This window comes from Carassius carassius, chromosome 14 (assembly GCF_963082965.1).
Source record: "Carassius carassius chromosome 14, fCarCar2.1, whole genome shotgun sequence".
NCBI classification, from domain to species: Eukaryota; Metazoa; Chordata; class Actinopteri; order Cypriniformes; family Cyprinidae; genus Carassius; species Carassius carassius.
The window spans coordinates 17,149,808-17,174,067 of record NC_081768.1 but is presented as its reverse complement, the minus strand read 5'-3'; the positions used below and the strand labels follow the sequence as shown (position 1 = coordinate 17,174,067).

Sequence of the window (24,260 nt, the reverse complement as noted above, 5' to 3'; positions counted from 1 at the left end):
GGACAAAATAAATACCGAGACATTTTTCCAAAATATATTTTCTTATTTTACACAAACAATTTCATACATACAGGTTTGGAAAGACATAAGAGTGAGAAATGGCAAAATGATTTATCAGCTACTATTACTTATTTTATCCAACAGGTGGAATAAATGTAATTGATGTGTAGTCCTGATGTCCATGCGCTCTCCAGTGTTCAAAAGTGTGAGCTGTGCTGGCTCTAGGACCCGGTGTCCCCTCTTGCGTCTTTTGGCTACTTGATGCTCTCCAGGCTCACGCCTAGACTATATGGATTTCATACAAGCCGCATCAGTCCTCACATGAGCAGCTTAGGCTATACAGACAGGTTGTGTCTTGACTCTTGGTTACTAGGGGACGCACCTGGACTGTTTCCGTAAAGATCCGCAGAAGAAGGCATATCTCACTTATCAGTTAGCTCACGTGCCAGTCTATATGCCTTTGCGCGCGCCCTGGGAGTCTCCGTGAATCTACGGATGAGACGCCTGTGGAAGCGTGAGCTCGAGGGGCACAACTTTTCTTATTTTTTTTGTCTCAAAGGAGCTGCGCTTCGGTGAAACCAAGGTAATTTGTTGTATATTTTACATTTTTTCTTTGGTTTTGTAGATTATCGATCAGTTTCCTGGGGCTGTGAACATTTTGAACATCTAAACTTAGCGACAGTGACAGCGACAGTTTTACACACGATTCTTCTTCTGTTTGAACAGGTTTAATTTATCTCATTTAAAATGTAAATACGCTGTAGGCATGGCTGTTATATTTGCAACAGTTTCAAAATGTAAAACTTTTGAAACACAAAAGTCTCGCTGGCTCCAGTTTATGACCATTAGTGCGCGCTCTGGAGAAATGCGTGTGCGCAAACGCAAAACGCTTACAAGCAGAAATAAATGTCACTGTAAGTTTTGCCTTGATTCATTCTCATGTAAATAATTTGTAAGACTGTCCTGAAGACTGAAATAACTTCTTTGACAGGGAATAACTCAACAATGACTAGGCTATGGGGTCATTCGCATGGATTTCTAGTCTACCTGTTTCTGCTGGCTTTATGGCGTGCATGGTAAGCAAAACAAAATACCCTTTTTTTTTTCTCAAGAGAGAGCGCGCGGATTTTTTATATTATTTCAAGATAAAACCCAATAAACGTGTGGTTATCACAACCTCTCTCTCCCCCCCAAAAAAAGCTTTTTGGTATGATTGTAACCATTTACAATACTGCCAAAAAGAAACAATATATATTAAAATAGACATAAATAAATAGACTAGTTTAAAGTTAATATCACAACACCCAAAATTAAAATTCTGTCATCATTTACTCACCCTCATGTTGTTTCTAAATTTGCATAACTTTCTTTCTTCTGTGGAATATAAAATAAATTTGGAGAAAATCGTTTATGTTTTGTTTTATGTCCATACAACGGAAGTCAATGGTCACCAATACTGTTTGGTTACCAGCATTTCTCAAAAAATCTTCCTCAGAGGAACATCAGTCAAGCATGTTTTAAAAGGACATGAGGGTGAGTAAATGATGACAGAATTTTCATTTTTAGGTGAACTGCCCCTTATACTGAATGTTCTGAGTTCAATGCAGTTCATCTTAATAGACAGCATGTTGAATTACCACCACAGATAATCATTTTGATAATATTTTAAAGCAAAAATCTTTTTTTTTTTTTTTTGTAAAAGTCAATATTTGAATACATACTTGTGATCACAAAATGATTATTTACAAAAAGCTAATTATAGAAACATATGTAAATATGCGCGCACCTAGAGGGAATCATTAATAGATTGGGCGTTTGGAGACAAGTTTGCTAAGATGAAGTCTCAGGTGTTTTGGTACAGCTGTCATGCTTGTGCTTTTGCCAGATGGTCATCCTCTCATAACTTTATGGGACAAGGTTTGTAGAGAACAGCTTTTTCTGCATGCAGCTCAGTAGCATATGTTTATGTAACAGACTTTTGAGATGCCAAATGTATCTTGTGTAGTTCTGAGACAGATGTATCCGGCTCAGATGCCTTTAAAAACAACATTACCCTCTTCACACGGATCTTGGACCGACTGCTTGATGGTTATGACAACAGGCTGAGACCTGGTCTTGGAGGTAAGAACACCTAGGGAATCAGTGCTGTGTCACATTTCCTGATGTTGATATTATAGTTATATGCACTTTATGATCTATTAATAAGTTACTGTGACTGTGTTGTTTCTGTTTAGGAAATTTATAAATAGCACAACAAGATAAAAAATAATGGCTGAAATTAGTAAAATGTGTCATTATGTGTAAAACATTTAAGTGACTCATTGTTTATGTGCATTGTCACTCTGACCTGATTTTACCACTGATAAACTAATTATAATGAGGTGTTGATGACCTGAGAAATTTTGAGCCATGCCTGACTAAATAAGCCAGCAATCTCATCTCCACTTAACAATCAACAAACCCTGCCTGTGTCGTCTGCCAGTGTTAATATATATTTATGTGGCCCTTGTTAATGTTTGGAAGCTCTGAGCTTGGCAAAATATATGACATCATGAATCGAGCGATGCCCACCATGAGGCAAATAGATTTCTTATGAGTGTTTCCTTTTTGAGATTTAGAGAGACTAGCACACAAAAACGCATTCACAGGAGTCAGTGGACATGCAGTCGAGCCAAGAGCCAGAATGAAGTGTTGCCATGGTTCCACTAAAGATAAGCTAAAGTAACAGTTAACTGTCTTTTTTTCACCTCAATGTCATTTGAACACCAAATTAGTTTCCCTTCATCTGTGAAACACAAATGAAATCTCAGGCAGAATATCTGAGCTTCTGTTTCCCATTCAGGAAAGTGGATGCGGATTTATCAAGCTTCAAAAAACATGACTCATCTGCTATATTCCAAGTCTACAGTAGTTTTATGCGAGGAGCGGGCTGAAATTTAAGTCGTTCACAACCATATAGCACGTTATACTTGAGTAGACTTATAAAAGAGGAGTTCCTTGTTGATAACATTGTAATTTGGCGTTTAATTTTGCTGTGTGACATAGATCGAGTGACGGAGGTGAAGACCGATATCTATGTGACCAGTTTTGGACCAGTATCAGATACGGACATGGTAAGACATCCCTCTTCTCACATTAGATGATTTGTGTGCTGTATAGTGAGAGTCAGATAATATTTATCAGAAATATTTTATATTTTCGTGTTGGTTATCTCACTTTTTTCTCCTTTATACCACATCATCTCTCTCTCCTTCAATCCTTGTTTTCCATCTGTTGTCTATTCATAGCATTTGGTACCTGCTGCTGGCTAAAAGCTTTTCTCAGTACTCTTCTTTTCCCCCACTTCACACTGTCTGCTCTCAAATATTTAGAATAGAGAAAGAGATGGAAGAAAAGGGATTTTTCATTCATTCATTCATTCATTATGTATCATCTTTTACTGGCCAGTGGTGTGTTTTCCTAACCCCACTGAACACTCTCACTATCCTGTACTAGAAAAATTTCTGTTCCTAAATACTGTATTATGTCAGGACGATCATCACACTGGGTATTTCTGTCAGTTGGGTGTTTTTGGGAAATCATGATTTACCAGAGTACATTGCTTGAATCTGCAGTGTTTCTCATTTCTTCAGTCATCACCTGCGATGAGTAACCCAGTCAGACTCTAGCGAGAGATTTGCATGATTTTGTAAATAATATCAAACATATCACTGCTCTATAACGTCTCTCTACAGGTTTCCACAGTATTAATGTGCATCCTAAATAATGTTTAAATGTACGGTACCTTATCTTAAGTCATTAAGTCTCTTACAGTCATCAAGGCTACATTTATTTGATAAAAAATAAAATAAAACAGAAATATTTTTTACTATTATTACAAGTTCAGATACCTGTTTTCTATTATTTCAATATATTTCAGTAAAAAAAAATATATATATATGTATACCACAAACTTTGAAATGGTATTGTAGATATATAAATTATGGCAACAACTAAGATGATTGATGCTATAACTTTATACTATACTGCTAAAAAACTGAATCCAGGCCAATTACAATGTAATGTCCAGGGCCGGGTTTCCCAATAACAATTGATCTTTGCACTTAAGAGTGTTTTCTATGAATACTTTTATGAAAGTTTGTTATTGTTTCATGTGCGTTTCCCAAAAATGCACTTAACACAGTCGCATTTAGCCGTGCTTTATGCTCTACTTAGGAGTCGCTTTCCATTTGTCAAGTACTGAAATGTCACCTTATAGAATGGCTCGTAATTGTAGTAGGATACATGCTCGTTTATTGAAATGTTAACCTAATGCTGCATTACAGACAGCTCAAATATATAATATAATATAATATAATATAATATAATATAATATAATATAATATAATATAATATAATATAATATAATATAATATAATATAATATAATATAATATAATATAATATAATATAATATAATATAATATAATATAATATAATATAATATAATATAATATAATATAACGGTTATAAGTATATTTGTAAAGACTTTATTTCCAGGCCTAAGATGGCTGCCCATCAGTAAGTCATTGATAGTTTTATTTATTTATTTATTTTACTTTATCCCTATTTTTCCCAGTCTTTGAAGCATGTTTCCTACATTACTTTTTTTTATTATTTTTTTTTTCAGTCATTTAATTTAGATGTGTATTTTCTTCTTCACTTTTTAATTATTTCATTTATAAATTCAAATTTAACTATAATCACATGAATAAAGCACTTGAATAAAGTTAAAGGTGTAATCTGCTTATTGTCCTGGGCTGCGTTTCCCAAAAGCTTCGTAAGCCTAAGAAGTTCGTAAAAACGATCGTACGTATGATCTTAATATTATGGTCTGTTTCCCAAAAGCATCGTAACTTAAGTAGCACTTGAAAATCATCGTAGATCTACGAGTGCTCTGGAGTAATCGTAAAGCCCTAAGTGCATCGTAAGAAGACAGATTTATGCGGTCACCTGCAGCACAATCGGCAGATTACACCTTTAACTTGATTCAAGCGCAATGTGATTATAATAAAATGATTTAATTGTGCTTTATTGTACACTTTATAACTCGTTTTCTTTAGTTTTTTTTTTATTAATTTATAAATGAATTAATTAAAAAGGGCAGGAAAATGTAGAAATACACATTTAAATGACTGAAAAAAAGAATAAAAGAAGTAATGTAGGAAATGCTTCAAAGACTGGGGGGGTATATGTCAATGACTTGCTGAAGTGCACGAAAACCAGCTATATATTGATGTCTAACTCTCTCTCTATAATGTATATAAATAAATAAATTTAAATAAATTTATGCATTTAGCAGACAGTGCTTTCAGGCTAACATTTTTTTCCTAACATTATATATAAGTATATAAAGTATATTATTGTGACGAGTGGGGCGGGGCCGAGGGACGTGGGAACAGGATCGAGGCCGGTGGAGTGATTGGAGATGAGTGACACCTGCGACACTCGTCACAATTATATATTATTATGTAAAGTAAAATATTGTAGACTATAATATAATATTGTATTGTATTATAGTTATTATATCCAAGTAGTCTGTCTGGAATGCAGCATTAGGTTAACGTTTATAAACGATAGTGTACTACAGTGAAGAGCCATTCTATAAGGTGACATTTCAGCACTTGATAAATGGAGAGCGACTGCTAAGCAGCACTTAGAGCACAGCTACGTGCAACTGTGTTAAGTGCATTGTTGGGAAATGCACGTGAAACAATAACGAACAATTGCAAAATTACTCATAGAAAACGTTCTTAATCGCTAAGATCAACCGTTATCAGGAAACCCGGCCCTGCAGGTGACCGCATACATCTGTCTTTTTACGATGCACTTACGGCTTTACGATTACTCCAGAGCACTCGTAGATCTACGATGATTTTTAAGTGCTACTTAAGTTACGATGCTTTTGGGAAAACGACCATAATATTAAGATCAGACGTACGGTCATTTTTATGAACTTCTTAGGCTTACGAAGCTTTTGGGAAACGCAGCCCAGGATAGTTGGATTTCTTGACATTGATTTTAGAAGAAATTGAAAAAAATGATTAATAAAATAATTTGGATATTTCATACTGAATCATACTGGCTATTTTTTGTCGTGTTTTTAACCCACCCATCTGATTTTAGACTCTGAAATATACACCCACTGCTATGATTGATAACAGTTGTGAAAACGTTTGACAGTATATCCCTTATAGATGAACGCTGCTGTCATTTAGGTCAAAATCACATAAATACTTATATCAAATTATCTGTAAGAAGAGACAAAGCAATAGTGACCATGTAATAAAATCAGTGACATTACTGTCGGAACCAATATAGTTGGCGCAGCCTCATCTTTTAGTTTTACTCTTTCAGAACATTTCAAGTGACATGGTCTGAAAGTGACGCAGTCTAGAACTTCATTAAAAATCATCTCTCTCTTTATATACAATTTGTGCGCGAATTGGTAGGCGGGGCTAAACAGGCATGATGTAGAAGCAGGAGGTGGTGCTTATCCGTGCTTGGTCTAATGAAAATGCTTATACATAGTATGCCAACAAAAAAAAAAACAGAAACTAGTGGTACTGATACATAAAAATGGACTTTGGCGTGCCTATGATATATGCATATAATACGCAGTTTTCGCTTGCATATGATACGAAATTTGTTGATGTGAATATAATACACAGTTTTCACTTGCATATGATACAAAATTTGTTGACGTGCCTATAATACGCAGTTTTCACTTGCATATGATACAAAATTTGTTGACGTGCCTATAATACGCAGTTTTCACTTGCATATGATACAAAATTTGTTGATGTGCATATAATATGCGGTTTTTGAGTGCATATGATCCAATATTTAATGACCTTAATATTATACGCAGTTTTCACGTGCATATGATACGAAATTTGTTGATGTGAATATAATATGCAGTTTTTGAGTGCATATGATCCGATATTTGATGACGTGAATATAATATGCAGTTTTCATGTGCATATGATCTGAAATTTGTTGACGTGCATATAATACTCAGTTTCCCCATTAATATGATAAGAAATTTGTTGTCATGCATATAATATGCAGTTTTCGCGTGCATGCGATACGAATTTGTTGACTTGCATATAAAACTCAGTTTTCACGTATATATGATAAGAAATTTGTTGACATGCATATAATACACAGTTTATGCATGCGTATGATATGAAATTTGTTGACGTGCATATGTCAATTTTTGCATATCAATAAAGCAATATTTTTTATTAATTTGGCGTACTATTTATACACATTTTCATGAGATCGGGTTGGTTCATTCATACTATTACATCATATAGTGACACATTCCACAACTTGTCATTTTGGAAGACTGGCTTCAGTATAAGCTAATTTTAGACCAATGAGAAAATTTTGAACTCTAAAACGTACATAATGTTTTTATAGCACAATGACTTCTTATATATCAAAAGATCAAGAGAATTTAGATTTCTCATTTCATGACCCCTTTAAAGAATTTATAATATTGCTGTAACTGATCCTGTTATGGTCAAAGATATACTAAATCTTCAGTATTAAATCTAGTGTTGTTTCACATAAATCTTTCTATTTGCCCCCTCCCTTTTGAATGATCAGTCTAGTGTTCCACAATTTCATGTTCCTTTGAACAATATAATGCCTTAAAATAGACATATACTATGGAGGATCACAAAAGCAGGTTATTTTTATCAGTCTTACTGTGCCACTCCCTTCAGGCCGTGTGGTTTTGATATGACAGAATGGAAAGTGACAAGAATTGTCTTTTTGCTTGAGGAGTTATCCTGCATAATGGAGGGTAATGTTGCAAGACGTTAGCAAGAATATCAAATGATCAGGCAAGCTTTCCTCAAAGTTTGTCCAAGATGAAGGTTTTAGATTTTATAATAGTACTGGAATTAACTTAGTATAGACCCATAATAGGTTTGTTCCATTCTGTATGATATTGAGATTGTGAAAGTTGATGCAGGATGGATGGAAGAATGAGAAGGAAATGAAGCATTACAGATGGGGCCTGTGATTGCTGGGAAGCCCTGGCACTCCAGTGACAGCATGTACTGTCACACAATATTATGTTTCCTGTATGAGTGTGTGGAAGTGAATAAGTATTATCGCTTACGTACATAACATTGTGTTTTCTGTCTCTGTGCTGCCATGGAAACTGGATGCCCGCCTTCACTCTGGGGGTCGGTGCATGGCAGCGCAGTGCCCGAGGGATTGGGATATAATGCAGTGATGTGGAGCGCTTCTGACACTTTGCCACTTTCTAGTACTATAGTGAGGATGATGAAACACACATTACACACAGACAATGAACATACTGAGTGAACTAAAAAGTTGCTGGCACTTACTGAGGGAGAGCATTCAGTCTTATTTTTAATACTTTTCTGAGACCACATTGAATATCTGAGATTTAAAATCAAATTTCAGTTTCATTAGTACATAACATACCTGTAGACACAAATACCATCCATTGCCCATTTTGTATATTTTGTATATTTTCTTTAAATATGTTTTATATTTTATTATCTGTGTCTTGTCTGTCACTGTCATTCTGTTTACACTCAAATGTGTAAAAATACCTGGCAATAAAGCTCTTTCTGATTCATCCTGAACTACAAAAAAGTAGGATATATAAATACTACAAGTATATTTTAATATTCCTAAAATTTACACTACTATTCAAAGGTTCAAAGTGTTAGTAGGATTCCCCCCCCCTCTTATGCTCACTAAGGTATCAAAAATAGAGTAAAAACACTAATATTTTGAAATACTGTTACAATTTAAAATTATATTTTTCTCTTTTTTATTTAAATAATTAAAAGTATTTCAAATGTAATTTATTTAACATTTATTTATTTTAAAACATTACATTTGAATTTATTGCTGTGATGGCAAACCTGAATTTTCCGCAGCCATTATTTCATTATGACATGATCCTTCAGAAATCATTCTAATATGCTGATTTTCTGCACAAGAAACATTTCTTATTGCGAATGTTGAAAACAACGTAATAGTTTTGTGGAAACATTGCTACATTTTTATCAGGATTCTTTGATGAACAGAAAGTTAAAAAATATAAATCTTTTTTTAACATTATACATGTTTATATTGTCTCTTTTGATAAATTAAATGCATCAATGATTAATTAAATTTTTTTGTTTGTTTTAATAAATTAAACTCAACTTTTCAAGTGGTTATCCTTATAATATATTTTTTAATAAAACCAAGTTGAAATAGACTAACAGCATCATTTAGACTTTGGATTCCACACTGAATGAAAATATATTTTCTGTGTCAGGTATATTTTGTCTGATGCACACATCAGCACTGCAGAATGTCTTGCACTCTTGCACTCTTATCTCCCCTGGTATGTCACTCCATTCTCAGGAATACACAGTGGATGTGTTTTTCCGTCAGCGCTGGACAGACGAGCGGCTGAAGTTTAACGGGCCAATGAACATCCTGCGTCTCAACAACCTGATGGCCAGTAAAATCTGGACTCCAGACACTTTCTTTCACAACGGCAAGAAATCTGTGGCTCACAACATGACCATGCCCAACAAACTACTGCGGATTATGGAGAATGGCACTCTACTGTACACCATGAGGTACCCGTACTAGGATTATCAAATAAATTAATTTAATGCTGATTATTTCATCAAACTATTCAAAATCAATCACATTTATCAACATTTCATAAGAAAAGTCCCCAAAATCAATATAACTGAAAAGCATTACAAAAAATGGCTATAGAAGTCAATATATTGTTTTCATTTCCACTTCAATATACACAAATGCCTTAAAAAAATTAATTAAAATCTTAAGACCAAAAACCATTTCTGCACTATCGTTCAAACTAGCCAGTAAGATTTTTTTTTTAGGACTGTCAAACAATTAACTGCATCCAAATTTTTGTGTTTAGATATATGTGTTTGTACTGTTTATTTATTATATATATTTTTTTTATTCTGATGGGTATGAATTACAGCTTAGGAAAATTAAAAATTCTGCATCTCAAAAATGTAAAATATTTTCTCAAAGATCAATAAAAAAAAAAAAAAAAAAAAAAATACAAAGCAGAAATGTTCAAGATCTCCAAAGCAGGTTTAATTATGCACTCAATACTTGGTTGGGGCTCCTTTTGCACGAATTACTGCTTCAATGCGGTGTGGCATGGAGGTGATCGGCCTGTGGCACTGCAGAGGCGTTATTGAAGCCCAGGTTGCTTTGATAGCATCAGCTCCTCTGTATTGTTTGTCAGATGTTACTTATCTTCCTCTTCACAATACCCCATAGATTCTCTGAGGTTAAGGTCAGGCATGTTGGCCGGCCAATCAAGCACAGTAATATCATGGTCATCAAACCACTTGAAAGTGGTTTTGTCACTTTGGGCAGGTGCTAAAGTCTGGCTGCTAAATGAAATCAGCATTTCCAAGCTTGTCAGCAGATGGAAGCATAAAGTGCTCTAGAATCTCCTGGTAGATGGCTGCACTGACTTTGGACTTGATAAAACACAATGGACCAACACCAGCAGACGTCACGGCACCCAAATCATTACTGACTTCAGAAAATTTACACTGGACTTTGGATTGTGTGCCTCTCCAGTCTTCCTCCAGACTCCAGACCTTGATTTCCAAATGAAATGAATTTTCATCTTCCATTTTCAATTTACTTTCATCTGAAAAGAGGACTGTGGACCACTGAGCAACAGTCCAGTTCTTTTTCTCCTTACCCAAGGTGACATGCTTCTAATGTTTTTTCTGGTTCAGGAGTGGCTTGGTTCTAGGAATGTGACAGATGTAGTCCTTTTCCTGAAGACGTCTGAGTGTGGTGACTCTTGATGCGCTGACTCCAGCTTCAGTCCACTCCTTGTGAAGCTCTCCCAAGTTCTTGAATCAGCTTTTCCTGACAATCTTCCCGAGGCTGTGGTCATCCCTGTTGCTTGTGCACCTTTTCCTACAACACTTTTTCCTTCCTGTCAACTTTCTATGAATATATTTTGATACAGCACTCTGTGAATGACCAGCCCTTTCAGAATTGACCTTCTGTGGCTTACCCTCTTTGTGAAGGGTGTCAGTGTTCATCATCTGGACAACTGTCAAGTCAGTAGTCTTTCCCATAATTGTTGTTGCATGTTCTAAACTAGCCCAAGAGGTACCCAGTATTTATACTCAAAATGAATCAAACTAATCAAGCTCAAAATGGAATATTCTAATTTATTTCAGTTATTTATATTCAGTTATATTCAGTTCAAATAATTAACAGTAAGCTTGAATTGCTCTAATGGTGGGAAAATTCATTTTTTTATACATTTTATGATTTTTACAACTAAATATACTAAATGAATGAATTAAACTGACAGCCCTAGTATGAACACATCATTTTAAGGGGTGATTGATTTTAATGTTTGTGTATTTGTGCAGGTTGACAGTGCAAGCAGAATGCCCGATGCATCTTGAGGACTTTCCAATGGACTTCCATTCCTGTCCGCTTAAATTTGGCAGCTGTAAGCAAAAATGCTAATCAATTACTTTAATTCCTATGATGCTTAGTGTCTGTCTGTGCTTTGGGTTTTATTTAAATATATTGTGTCTGTGTGTAGATGCTTACACTCTGACAGAGGTGACGTATGTTTGGACACGTGATGCCACCCTATCGGTGGAAGTAGCTCCAGATGGTTCTAGACTTAACCAGTATGACTTAACAGGACAGACTGTTGGCAAGGAAACCATCAAGTCCAGTACTGGTAAGACATTCGCAAGCAGTCCCAAAATGATCTGGATCCATATGCTCCTATCCAGCTTTCTTCCCTCACTCGTGTTTCTCTCCTGCTGTGAAGGTGAATATACAGTGATGACTGCCCATTTCCATCTGAAGAGGAAGATTGGGTACTTTGTGATTCAGACGTACCTGCCTTGCATAATGACTGTCATCTTATCCCAAGTCTCTTTTTGGCTCAATCGAGAGTCTGTCCCAGCACGCACTGTTTTTGGTGGGTGAGCATGTGTTGTGCAATCAGAACATTATGTGGAAAGATTTTTAATTCAGTTTACTATGACACATATTTATTTGTTGGCTGTGTACATCTTTTCGATGAAAAATCAATTTAGCATGCTGATTTTGTAGTTCTGATTAAATTACTGATGCAGTCATGGGTAAAGCTGATGTAGAATGTGTGCAGTTTTTGATTTTCTCTAGCAATTTTAATTTCCTTCTAAACTCAAGGGATGAATTTGAAATGGCTGCAAGCGAAGGCAAACAGCTATAAAAATTGGCCTCCGTGTGTATTTCTGTGTTTTTGTCGGTGAAAAATTTGCCCAGTTATGTGTGTGAATGTGTGTATTTTTTTCATTCAGTGGGAGGAAGCCTGAGCATCCAAAACACATTTAAATTAAACACAGACTCACAGGGGGAATTCGATAAGAATGAAACGCTGATAGCGTCTTTTATTCACATGGTTTGTTGTTTTAGTGGCCAATTTACTAAAGGAATTATGCAAATGAAGTAAACACTCATGAATTGCTGAACGTAATTTGCACACCATAATTCTACATCTTGCATCAGTGCTCAGTTGCGGGGGATGCAGTTAACTACCCGTGTAAGGTACACATTACTGGGACTGTACAACATTACTCCACCGCTGTGATACAGTCACCTATTGTAAATTGGCTTTTAAATATGCTGGTTATATGATCATTTGGCCATCATTTGATTAGTTAATGCTGCCATGATGAAATAAAATAAAAAAATCACAATGGCAAAATTGAATTATGCACTGTGCAGCGCAGTACCAGCACAGATAGCAAATGGGCTCAACCAGATTGCACGTTTATTTATTTGCAAGAAAACTGCCAAAATCACAATGGGTTAACATTTGAAAATAAATAAATTGTGTGTGTTTTTTGTTTTTTTGGTTTTACAGTTGTACTACTATATAAAATTAAAAAGATTTTTATTAAACACCAAATAATTTTATTTTATATTGTGAGTATAATACTATTACAAGTCTCACTATGACTGAATTTATCTGTTCAAAAATATAATAATATAATAATAATAATAATTATCATTAGACTTTAAAATAACTGTTTTTTATTTAAATGTATTTTAAAATGTAATTTATTAAAGGAGCTATTATCCATTTATTTGAAATAAAATCTTACATAACATTTAATCTATTAATGCATCCTTGCTAAATGAAAGTATTCATACAAATTATTACTATATTATAGTCGTACTGAATGGGTTCAAAACAGTGGGAAGATTTTTCTTTCTAAACTGTGCACTTTATGGTTTCTGAAAGAGGTTTGAGCTGGTTTTTGTTATGAGTAAACTCAATTTTTTAAAGTTTTTCCCCAAATCATTCTGCCATAATAGTATGTATTGCATTTAAACAGATCTTCAGAGTAAAAAGTCATTTTTTATAGTCAGTTTATCATTATTTTTATTTTCCTTGCAGATGCACTTATGTATAAAATCACCCCACAAAGCTATCCAAATCTAGTGAAAATTCCTTTATCGACCTGAAAGAAATGTCTTCAGTTTAAAGTGAGATTTTTGTACATTTTTGTGAATTTTTCTGTTCTCTCCCTAATATCTGTTTATAATGATGAATATATCTGGATTGATTTATTTTCCCGAAGGATGCAAAGATTCATTAAAATTGGTTACAAAAAACAGAAGATCATCTATATAAAATGAAGACAGGAGGTCCACTCAGGGCACATGACTGACTGCTGAAATGAACATATCATTAGCCCAGGGCATTTGTGATTACACGTGTACATCTGTGCTGTCTTTTCCACAAATGAGTGAACGGCATAAATGCTGGTAATTATTTGCAGAGAGGCATGCTGCACTAATGCGCTACATACAGCACTCACTGAGTCTTTTTTTGTTGTTTATGTTCATATTTTTGTCTAGGTGTAACTACAGTGCTAACGATGACCACTCTGAGTATCAGCGCTCGAAACTCTTTACCAAAGGTGGCCTACGCCACAGCCATGGACTGGTTCATCGCTGTGTGCTACGCATTTGTTTTCTCTGCTCTCATCGAGTTTGCCACAGTAAACTACTTCACCAAGCGCGGCTGGGCCTGGGATGGCAAGAGCATTGTCAATGATAAGGTAACCATGACGACACAGATCGGGCTTTGATTGTGGAGTGGAGCACATCTGGTAGCTTTGATTATTGTCATTGAGAAGAGGGGATATTAAGATCAACACTGTTAATTCAGCACAGTTAAAGGAAAAATTCAGCCAAAAATTTTTATTGGCTGAAAATGTATTCACCCTCAGGCCATCCAAGATGTAGATGAGTTTGTTTCTTCCTCTGAACAGATTTGGAGGTATGTAGAATTACATCACTTGCCCACCAATGGATCAATGATGTCATCACACAATGACATTACTACGTCATTTAGCAACAAATTTACCTTCCTTTAGCAACTTTCTCTGAAAATGAGTTAGCAACACTGCACAACACAACTTTTTCACTGGAGACAGCAAAATTATGGACAGAGGACTAGTTTTAACAGGAAGCAATGGTTTGAATTTAAAAATGGATTTATACCTTAATGATAGATTTATTATAAACGTAGCTTTTGACGTCCCAAGATGTCAATTGATGGATTGGAGTGGTGGAATACTTGTGAATTATTGTGATGTTTTCATGACTCTATTCTGGTGGCACCCATTCACTACAGAGCATCCACTGGTGAGCAAATGATGTAACATTACATTTCTCCAAATCTGTTCTGATGAAGAAATAAACTCATCTATATCTTGTATGGCCTTAGGGTGAGTACATTTTCATCAAATTTTCTATTTTGAGTGAACTGTACTTTTAAACTCCCATCATTTTGAACAATGTATGACATTACGTGTTTCTTTTTAATACTATTATAACATTTAGCTTAATGTCATTGACTGATACTGTAGCATTGTGTTGACTAATTCCTTCTGACTTCAGAAAAAGGAGATGTCCGTTATTAAAAAGAATAACGCATATGCAGTCGCCGTGGCAAACTACGCGCCCCACATTGCAAAGGACTCTGCTCTGCCCACAGTCTCAAAGAGCGCCACAGCGGAGCCCAGTAAAGCTCTGCCAGTGGCTAAAGAAGCACTGAAGACCTTCAACAGCGTCAGCAAGATTGACCGTATGTCTCGCATAATCTTTCCAGTGCTTTTTGGCAGTTTTAACCTGGTTTACTGGGCCACGTATCTCAACAGAGAGCCTGGTGGTAAGAACATGGTGCCCTCCCAATAAGCCATTAGCTATTGCACATACAATCATTCCTCTACTACAAAATTATAATAGCAGATTTTGTACAAATTCTTTAGTGTACCTTTGACGTATCTGTGATATGAACGCTTTTTACAACCTCCTTACAATCTTACCACTGCCAGGAAAATGTAAAGAGTTTCTTATCATACTTTACCGGGACAAATTAACTTATTTCAACAGTTTTATTTTTGTATGTCGTTGTGTGATTTCTGAGTATTTAACTGATTTTTTCCTTGCCTTTTTACGCAGTGTTTACTGTCATTTTCATACAGACCTCTGTTTTTTTATTTAACTACATTTGTGTATTATATATTTATAAAATATCAACCTCCTTTGGTTAATGTCAGTGTTTTGGGTAAATTATGAATTAAGCTCACAGGTATTGTGCATTTACGACATTATACTGTTTAAAATGAAAGCGCATACATACTAAATGTGATAGCTGTGTTGTTTTGTTATAACTGCACTACAGTATCTGTAAGACAGATCACTGCACCTTTATATTGACAGATGTAGCATTTCAAGTCAAATTAAATATGGCACTTTATTTTTTGATTGCATATAAGCTTTCACGCACATCACGCAGCTGTGCATATAATTCTCATCCGTAAGCAATGCCCCATCAATGAAAGTGTACACCCACACATGGTTTAAAGGTAAATGATTCAATGAGTTTGTTTGAAGTACCACAGTGCTTTGTATTGTTGTAGACACTTTGATCCATGAGCACAGTCTCAAGTGGAATTAGCACTGCATCTGAGCCACTGCTGTTTCTTTGGTTCACAGTGAATAGAAAATGCTGCTGAGCTTTTCCCACATACTTTGGGCAGATTTACATTTCAAATTTGCTTGTGTTGAAGTGAGAGCAATGTGTCGGTGTTCTGTATATGTTACTCAAACAGTGATGCTTCTAAGGTCCAGGCCACTGATACTCACATTAGCTTAATGTTGCAACAGTGATATGATGTTGTTTATATGGGATTTTCAAGATATGTCTATTGTAGCTTCATGATTAATGCAGATAATGGTTGTAATGGGCTTCTCAGTATGATATATTCGCCTAATGATGCTATGAAAATGGGAATCAAAATGTACTGTTCGCTCAATATATCATTTGTCAAACATTCAGAGTTTTCATTACTAACATCAACAATCCCGACAAGAGTAATGAACTACTGTGGGCTTACTTTTAACAGCTTTTCAATTTGCCATATTGTTCTCAGTTTTCTGCCTGGGCAAAGAGACAGCTCCCCTGTTGACTGAAATAAAGTGTTGTCAAATCCAACATGGCTCAGTTACTCTCCTTTTTGTGTGGGTGGTCGTGTTTGTGCCCCACTCTGCAACTCAAAAATATCATGGTCCTTATTGCTAAAAAAAAAAAATTAAAAAAAAAAAACTCAGCTTCACAACCGCACAGCACAAACCAGTGTTATTGTGAAATCCTTTTATAGTTTCTATAAAAACTTTGAAGTAATTTTTGTTTGTTTTTATGTATTCTGTTATCATATTAAATTAAACGTTTTAGTAATATTGTTGTGTTTGGTCATTTCTGTTTAGGTTTTCTGTCTTTTTTTAAATTCATATTTATTTCAGTTTTGTTTTTTAGTGCATCAAGTTAAAGGAATATTCAGCCAAAAATTAAAATTTGCTGAAAATGTACTCACCCCCAGGCCATCCAATATGTCAATGAGTTTGTTTCTTCATCAGAATTGCAGTGAATGGGTGCCATCAGAATGAGAGTTTAAAAAACTGAGAAAAACGTCGCAATAATTCACAAGTAGTCCATGCCGCTCCAGTCCATCCATTAATATCTTGTGAAGTGAAAAGCTGTATGTTTGTAAGAAACAAATCCATCATATAAGCGTTTTAAGGTTAAACCGTCCTTTCTGGACAAAATAATAGTTCATAATATATAATAACGCATCCTCCAGGAAAATGTCCATCCTTGTTGTCCTTTCACATCAAAATCAACCAAAGAATTTGTTTAGAACTGTTTTGGACTTTTTGTACTCGTAGACAGTGCTTGATCTTTGCATATATTTCTCTGGAAAAAGCAATAATAGTAAGAGGATTTATATTTTATCTGGAAGCAACAGTTTGAAGCTAAAAATGTCTTGATAACAGACTTGTTTTTCGCATCACAAGATGTTATTAAATGGAACATGGATTACTTGATTATTTGTGTTTTAAGTCTGATTCTGACGGCACCCATTCACTACAGAGGATTCACTGGTGACCGTACACAATATTGTCTTTCTGCATATCCTTGCCTTTTTCATCCTTCTCTCCGTTCTTTCAGAGAGATTTTTGTGTACACTCTTAAAAATAAAGGTGGTTCACGATGCCATAGAAGAACCCGTTTGTCTAAATGGTTCCATAAAGAACCTTTAAAATCTGAAGAACCTTTGTGGCGAAAGAAGGTTCTTCAGATTACAAAAAGGTGTAAAAGAGATGGTTTTTGATCTAATTGTTCGTTGTGGAACCAAAAATGATTATTTTATGGCGTTGCTTGAAGAACCTTTTGAAGCACCTTTATTTTTAAGAGTGTAGCCGACTCTGCTTTGACTAACCAGCAGAATTTGAGATTAGCAGCGCTGAATGGAGAACCGGGAATCCATGCACATTTATCTAAGATCTTGCTATAATAGTATAACGGTGGGGCTTCCCAGCTTATTTCTTTTGGTTATGGAATCGTTATCTGTCTGTATGCAATACAGCTATCAATGCCCACACAAGGCTAAACAGAGAAAGACAGTACTACATTAACATCCATTCACTCCTTTGCACCTTCTGGAAAAGCATATCTTTGGGTACAAACAAGCATCTGTCAGAACAGATGTGTCCACTTGTGAGCACAATCATAGCAAACAGAAACTTGACCAGAGGGGAAACTCAAAAACTAAGCTGGATTTCATTTACTGGCCCCTTTTAAGGTGGAACTGATGCAGACTCCTTGTCAGGTGGCATTAACAAAGCGTTCTGCCTTAAGCGACGTCTGTAAGGATGTCGTGAGGGTTTATCAGATGTGAAAGATCACAGAGGCAGAGCATCCAACCAAGTGTGTGCTTGCTTATGTCTGGTAACAGGCTGAAGCCATTTGAAGCCTTTACAAACACTGCCTAACGTTTACAATGAATTCCACAGCTAACAATGTGCATCAGGATGAGAGAGAAACAATATGAGAACAAAACAAAATAATTTATTCTTCCAAATAAAGGGAACTAATGTGGTATTTACTTCACCTCTGGCACGTGTTGAGAATGTTTGAACATCTCTGATATGTATGCAGAGCTGCTGCTCCAAGTTATAATTGTTTGTTTAATGAGTGTATTTCATTGTTTCCTAATTGCATTCCTCCTCTCCAACAGACTGACAATGTCACAGCACTTTTCTTTTAAGATTTGATTTGTTGTCGCTTATTATAAATGAACAATCAGAGAGAACAAACAACTCGGTGGAATTAATGGCCGGTCAATGGGAATATATTGCCACTATTGTTTTCTTTAGCGCATGGACATATTCTCTAAACAGTACCTAGCTATAACATTGTTCTCTATATTTAAAATAAAATAAAATAATATCAAATTTCAGTTAGTTGCCAAGGCAACATTTCTATTTTTAAACATTTGTGTGTGTGTGTGTGTGTGTGTATATATATATATATATATATATATATATATATATATATATATATATATAATGAATGGGAATATAGTTATTACTTTATTTAGCACATGGATATGCTCTCCTTACAGTACTTTACTGTAATCTTTACAGCCTGTAATCATTAACCTAAACAATAAAAAAGTATTTTAAATAATATATGTGATATAAAAAAAAAAACTTAAAAAACATAAACAAAAATGTTGAAATGTAGAACTGTAGAGTTGTCTTGACTAGTTTAATCTAAAGTACAAAAATTGCTACTAAAACTAAAATAATAATAATAATAATAAAGTAAGTTTCAGCTAAAAATAAATAAGACAAAAGGATGTAACAAAACTACCAGACATTAAAAACATGTCATGAGTCATTATGAAATTGGTAGTGTAATGCATAGGAGGTTATCATAGGAGCAGACGGAAAATCAGATTCATCTGTGCCCGTGTTTATGCATGCATGTTCATGTGTGAGCTGAAAGAAGAAGAAGAAGAAGAAGAAGAAGAGGAAGAAGAAGAAGAAGAAGAAGAAGGTGAAGAAGGAAAAAAGACAGAGTTAAAAGGTTACTAGATGGCAGATAAAAAATAGGGGAAAACGGGGAGAAATGGGGTTGGGATTCCTCTACAGAGAAACCAGCCAAGCATGAATACAGAGTTGGTTGAGTTGCCTGGCAACAGAAGGGACATGCACAGGGCTTTGGTGCTTAAAGCGTGTGACAGAACTTGAATGTTTGTTCTCTGCTCTGCAGTAGTGTGTATTATATATATATATATATATATATATATATATATATATATAAATAGCAGAAAAATATAATTATTGTATTAAAACAAATATTTGTTTTTTTTCCCCAAGTAGATTACACTAAGGACAACTAAAAACTCATTTACACAGATGATTTATGAAAATTTCAAACATTAAAAATCCTGATTAGGTTATTGTGACCTCATCATTAAAGACCTCATCATACTGTCATAAAAATGTGTGTGTGTGTGTAGTCCAGCAGAGAATATCTTGGGCACGTCTCAGGTACTCATCATTTTGTCTTGCGATGTTAATGGCTGACAAAATAATAGAGATTTTTTCCATTCCTTTCATTTGTGTCAGAGCATCTGAATACAAAGTATTCATCATGAAGAGAGGCTGCAACAGAGCACTAGCTTTTATACTCAAATCATTCCAGCATTTCAAATGTTCTGTGAGAAATGTATAATCAAATATAAATCGAAACATACACAACATATCATTATTGAAGAATATTACTATGAACTGAATTCATGTGATGTTCTGATACACATCTGATATTTTGAACTTTTGAATGACATTTTGAATGATGTTATTATTTGGTTTAGAATTGAAGAAATGATGGAAAAGAGAAGAGGAAACTGTCTTGAGGATGAGGACTCAACAAAGTGTCTATTTCTGTTCTTCTTGCTGTGTGGAGCTCTCCATGGTGCTGACAATAATGGAGTATAAAGCTGAATGAACAGCCAGCTAGCCTATATATATCAGGAGGTAAATGTCTTCCAGATCACAAAGCCATATATGGCCATGAATATTGCAAAGGTGTCTTAAAATGGAGCTGCAATGGCTATGTGTTGTAAAAGTCTGAATCTTTGAAATGTGTTCATCTGCCATGTATTGTACACCATACTGTGTGTACCTGGAGGGTCAAAATGGCATTGAGGATTTAATGGTTTTGAGTTGGATTGATCTTTCTGAACTTTATTTTCATTGTAATGAAATCATCTAAGAATTTAATCATACACACGTTGTATCAGTCATGTTCATTTGTTCATTGCACGATATACAAGGAGATTTGCGTGCAAAATCAAACACACCTGCACCAGCTCATTAAGAGCTCTAGGAACACTTGAAAATTACAAACAGGTGTGGTGGAGGAGGAAAGCGGAGCTGTAAGAACAAGCACTCCTAGGCTGCGTCTGAAAGCTGAAAAATGCTGCTTACGCAGGTAGCATATGGAGGTCAGATGGCAACAAGGCACGTCTGCATCCAATGATCGTGTCTACTGAAATACCATCATTTGATTGATTTTTTTGAAGAGCATATGTATCCTTTGCTGCCTGTTATATCCCACAATCCTGCGTGTTTGATTTCCTTTGACAGTTGAGTTAATAAAATAAAGATGGCATCTGAAAGTTGTGGTCAACAGTCAGAAAATGACAAACTTTTACCACTTTTGATGTCATTTTTGGTGAGAAAATAGAATTGTAGTAATTAAATGTTTGCTTTGGTGAGATATTTGTATTTTAGTAAATAAATGTTTGCTGGGTTATCACAAAAACTCTCTATTTTATGCTGTAGTAGATCATTAAACCATCATGCTGTCTCAGAAGTCCATTCAAAATCAGTTTCGTGAGGTACCTTTGTTTGTAAACGCTACCTGCAAAGCAACTGTCTGATAAGGCAAAGTGGGATCAAGTCAGCTGCCTAAGCTTTTGGACACAGCCCTAAACACATAAAACACACATGTATGCATGTTTACCTATCAATCTAAATGGAAACATTTAGACTTTTATCCATTGTTTTTATATAAATACTACAACCAAAAAAAAAATACAAAATGAAAAAAATAAATTAAATAAAAATATTATAAAAAATAAAATAAAAAATAAAAAGTATAGATTTTTTTTTCTTCTTCTTTTTTTTACTAGTGAGGATATTCCCAAAATGAGGTCTTGTCAGATTTATCTCACTTCTAGGTACAAATTTGTTCTCAAAATATTGTTAAATACACACACACACACACACACACACACACACACACACATACTGTACATGAAGAATATTTGTGTTATATGAGGATACTCCATAGACATTGATTTTTATACTGTAAAAACGTTTCTTTCTAATTCTACCCTCTAAACCTAACCCTCAAACAAAAAAGTTGCACAAAAAAATTTCATAAAAGCTTCAAATATATTCGCAAACAGAAATCTCGTCAGCCTGAGAAGATTATAGCAACAGTACGCCACTCGAGCTCACATTGTAGGCCTATATTTATATTTTCACTTTATCATACATTATTAAATGATTAAAACAACAACACTGAAAAAATTTTCATTGTTCAAATTAAAAAACATTTAGGGTAATGTAATGTAATGTTTCACATCTATAGTTTTTAACTTGAGCCAATGAAAAATGGGACTGTTTGCCATCTTTAAGATTAGCCTGTATAATGGCAAAAGGTCAGCGCTAGCTATTGGAAGATCTGGTGATAAAATGAAGCTATGTTTGTAACATTGATAATAAATCAGCATATTAGAATGATTTATGTAGGATCATCTGACACTGATCTGACTAGACTGGAGTAATGGCTGATGACAATTCAGCTTTGCATCACAGAAATATATTTTAAAGTATAGGCTAGTAAAACAGAAAAACATTATTTTAAATTGTAATAATATTTCACAATATTATTGTTTTTTTCTTCTGTACTTTTGATCAAATAAATACAGTCTTGTTGAGCATAAGAGACTTCTTTTAAAAACATTAAAAATAGTAATGTGTCCTAATATTTGTACTGTATGTCACGATTGGTAAACCGTGATCTCTGGGTTTTGCACTTTGTGGGTGAAGTCTGTATGTTACGCATCAGCACTGATTAGTTTGTGGGCGTCTCTGTTAATCGTCATCAGCAACAGCTGTCATTCATTATTCATCCCTATATTAGATTAGATTAAATTCAACTTTATTGTCATTATGCAGAGTACAACTACAGAGCTAATGTAATGCAGTTAGCATCTAACCAGAAGTGCAAGAATATAGTGTTTTATATACATAAAAGTGCAGAGTAAGTAAAGCTATGATATACAGAATGTACAGTGGAGTTGCTATATACAATATTGATCAGAGTATATACAGAATATAAATATGAATGCAATGAAGGGATTGTATGTACATTATGAACAGAGCAATGAAGGATTATATATACATTATGAATAGCAGGAATGTGTGAACAGTGGTAATAAATACAGTTGGATGAGTGTGCAAAAGTATTGTTGAACAATGTATTATATGCAAAAAAACAGTAGTGCAATGATATTTTTTGTAGAAATAGTTTACTGTGCTTGTACAGTAACAACTTTAGACAGTTTATAGTGTAATAGCTTTAACCATGTGCAGTCTGTGCAAAATATGAATAGTGCAAATAATGTATGTAAAGTACTGTGACCAGTGCAGTAAAAGAGCAGGTGCAGGTTAGCAGTGTCACAGCCTCGGGGAAGAAGCTCTTCCTGAGCCTACTAGTTCGAGAGCGTAGGCTCCTGTAACGCCTGCCGGATGGAAGGAGGGTGAAAAGTCCATGGTTAGGATGAGAGGCATTCTTGATGATGTTTCTTGCCCTTCCCAGACAGCGCTTCTGATAAATGTTGTCGACGGAAGTTAACTGGGTGCCGGTGATCCGTTGAGCAGTTTTCACCACCCATTGGAGTGCTAATTGCTGTACCATACTGAGATGCAGTTTGTGTATGCAGTATGCTCTCAATTTTACAGTGGTAGAATTCAGCAAGGATCCTGGGACTGAGGTGAACTTTCTTAAGGCTCCGTAAGAAGTAAAGGCGCTGCTGTGCCTTTGTGACCAGGGTGGAGGTGTTTAGGGACCAGGTGAGGTCATCTGAGATGTGGATGCCAAGGAACTTAAAACTCGACACACGCTCCACTACAGCTCCGTTGATGTAGATGGGTGTGTGTGCATGATTCCTAGTCCGCCTGAAGTCCACAATGATCTCCTTAGTCTTCTGGGTGTTTAGTTCCAGGTTGTTGGTGGCACACCACACAGCCAGGTGCTGCACCTCATCCCTGTAGGCTGACTCATCGTCATCCTTGATCAGACCTACCACCGTGGTGTCATCTGCAAATTTGATTATGGTGTCGGAGCCATAAAAAGGAACACAGTCATGGGTGAATAGGGAGTACAGGAGAGGGCTAAGTACGCAGCCTTGGGGCACTCCAGTGTTCAGGGTGATGATGGAGGAGGAGAGGTTATCTAACTTAACAGACTGAGGTCTGTTAGTCAGAAAATCTAGAATCCAGTTGCAGATGGGTGTGCTGATTCCAAGATGACTGAGCTTGGAGGGGATTACCGTATTAAATGCAGAACTGAAATCTATGAACAGCAATCTCACATGTGTGTTCTGACTGTCCAGGTGGGTGAGGGCAGAGTGAAGTGCCGTTGAGATGGCGTCCTCTGTTGACCTATTGTTGCAATAGGCAAATTGGAATGGGACTAATGTAGCC

At 35.4% G+C, this 24,260-nt stretch overlaps 1 protein-coding gene and 1 long non-coding RNA gene across 3 annotated transcripts in view; one reads left to right on the top strand and one right to left on the bottom strand.

Annotated features, from left to right (window-relative positions):
- Positions 1-24,260, bottom strand: part of LOC132157207 (uncharacterized) — a 212,484-nt gene that overhangs the window by 89,541 nt on the left and 98,683 nt on the right. The window lies entirely within an intron of this gene.
- gabra2a (gamma-aminobutyric acid type A receptor subunit alpha2a) lies at positions 419-16,626 on the top strand. Of its 2 annotated transcripts, XM_059566427.1 has the most exons (10): positions 419-583; positions 992-1,076; positions 2,006-2,121; positions 3,046-3,113; positions 9,444-9,664; positions 11,480-11,562; positions 11,659-11,802; positions 11,896-12,048; positions 13,980-14,182; positions 15,027-16,626. In XM_059566427.1, the coding sequence occupies exons 2-10, from the start codon at positions 1,006-1,008 to the stop codon at positions 15,321-15,323; spliced, it is 1,356 nt and encodes a 451-aa protein (XP_059422410.1). In that variant the 5' UTR covers positions 419-583; positions 992-1,005; the 3' UTR covers positions 15,324-16,626. The 2 variants fall into 2 exon arrangements, with proteins under 2 accessions (XP_059422410.1, XP_059422411.1); XM_059566428.1 differs by lacking the exons at positions 419-583; positions 992-1,076; positions 2,006-2,121; positions 3,046-3,113 and adding an exon at positions 7,344-8,330.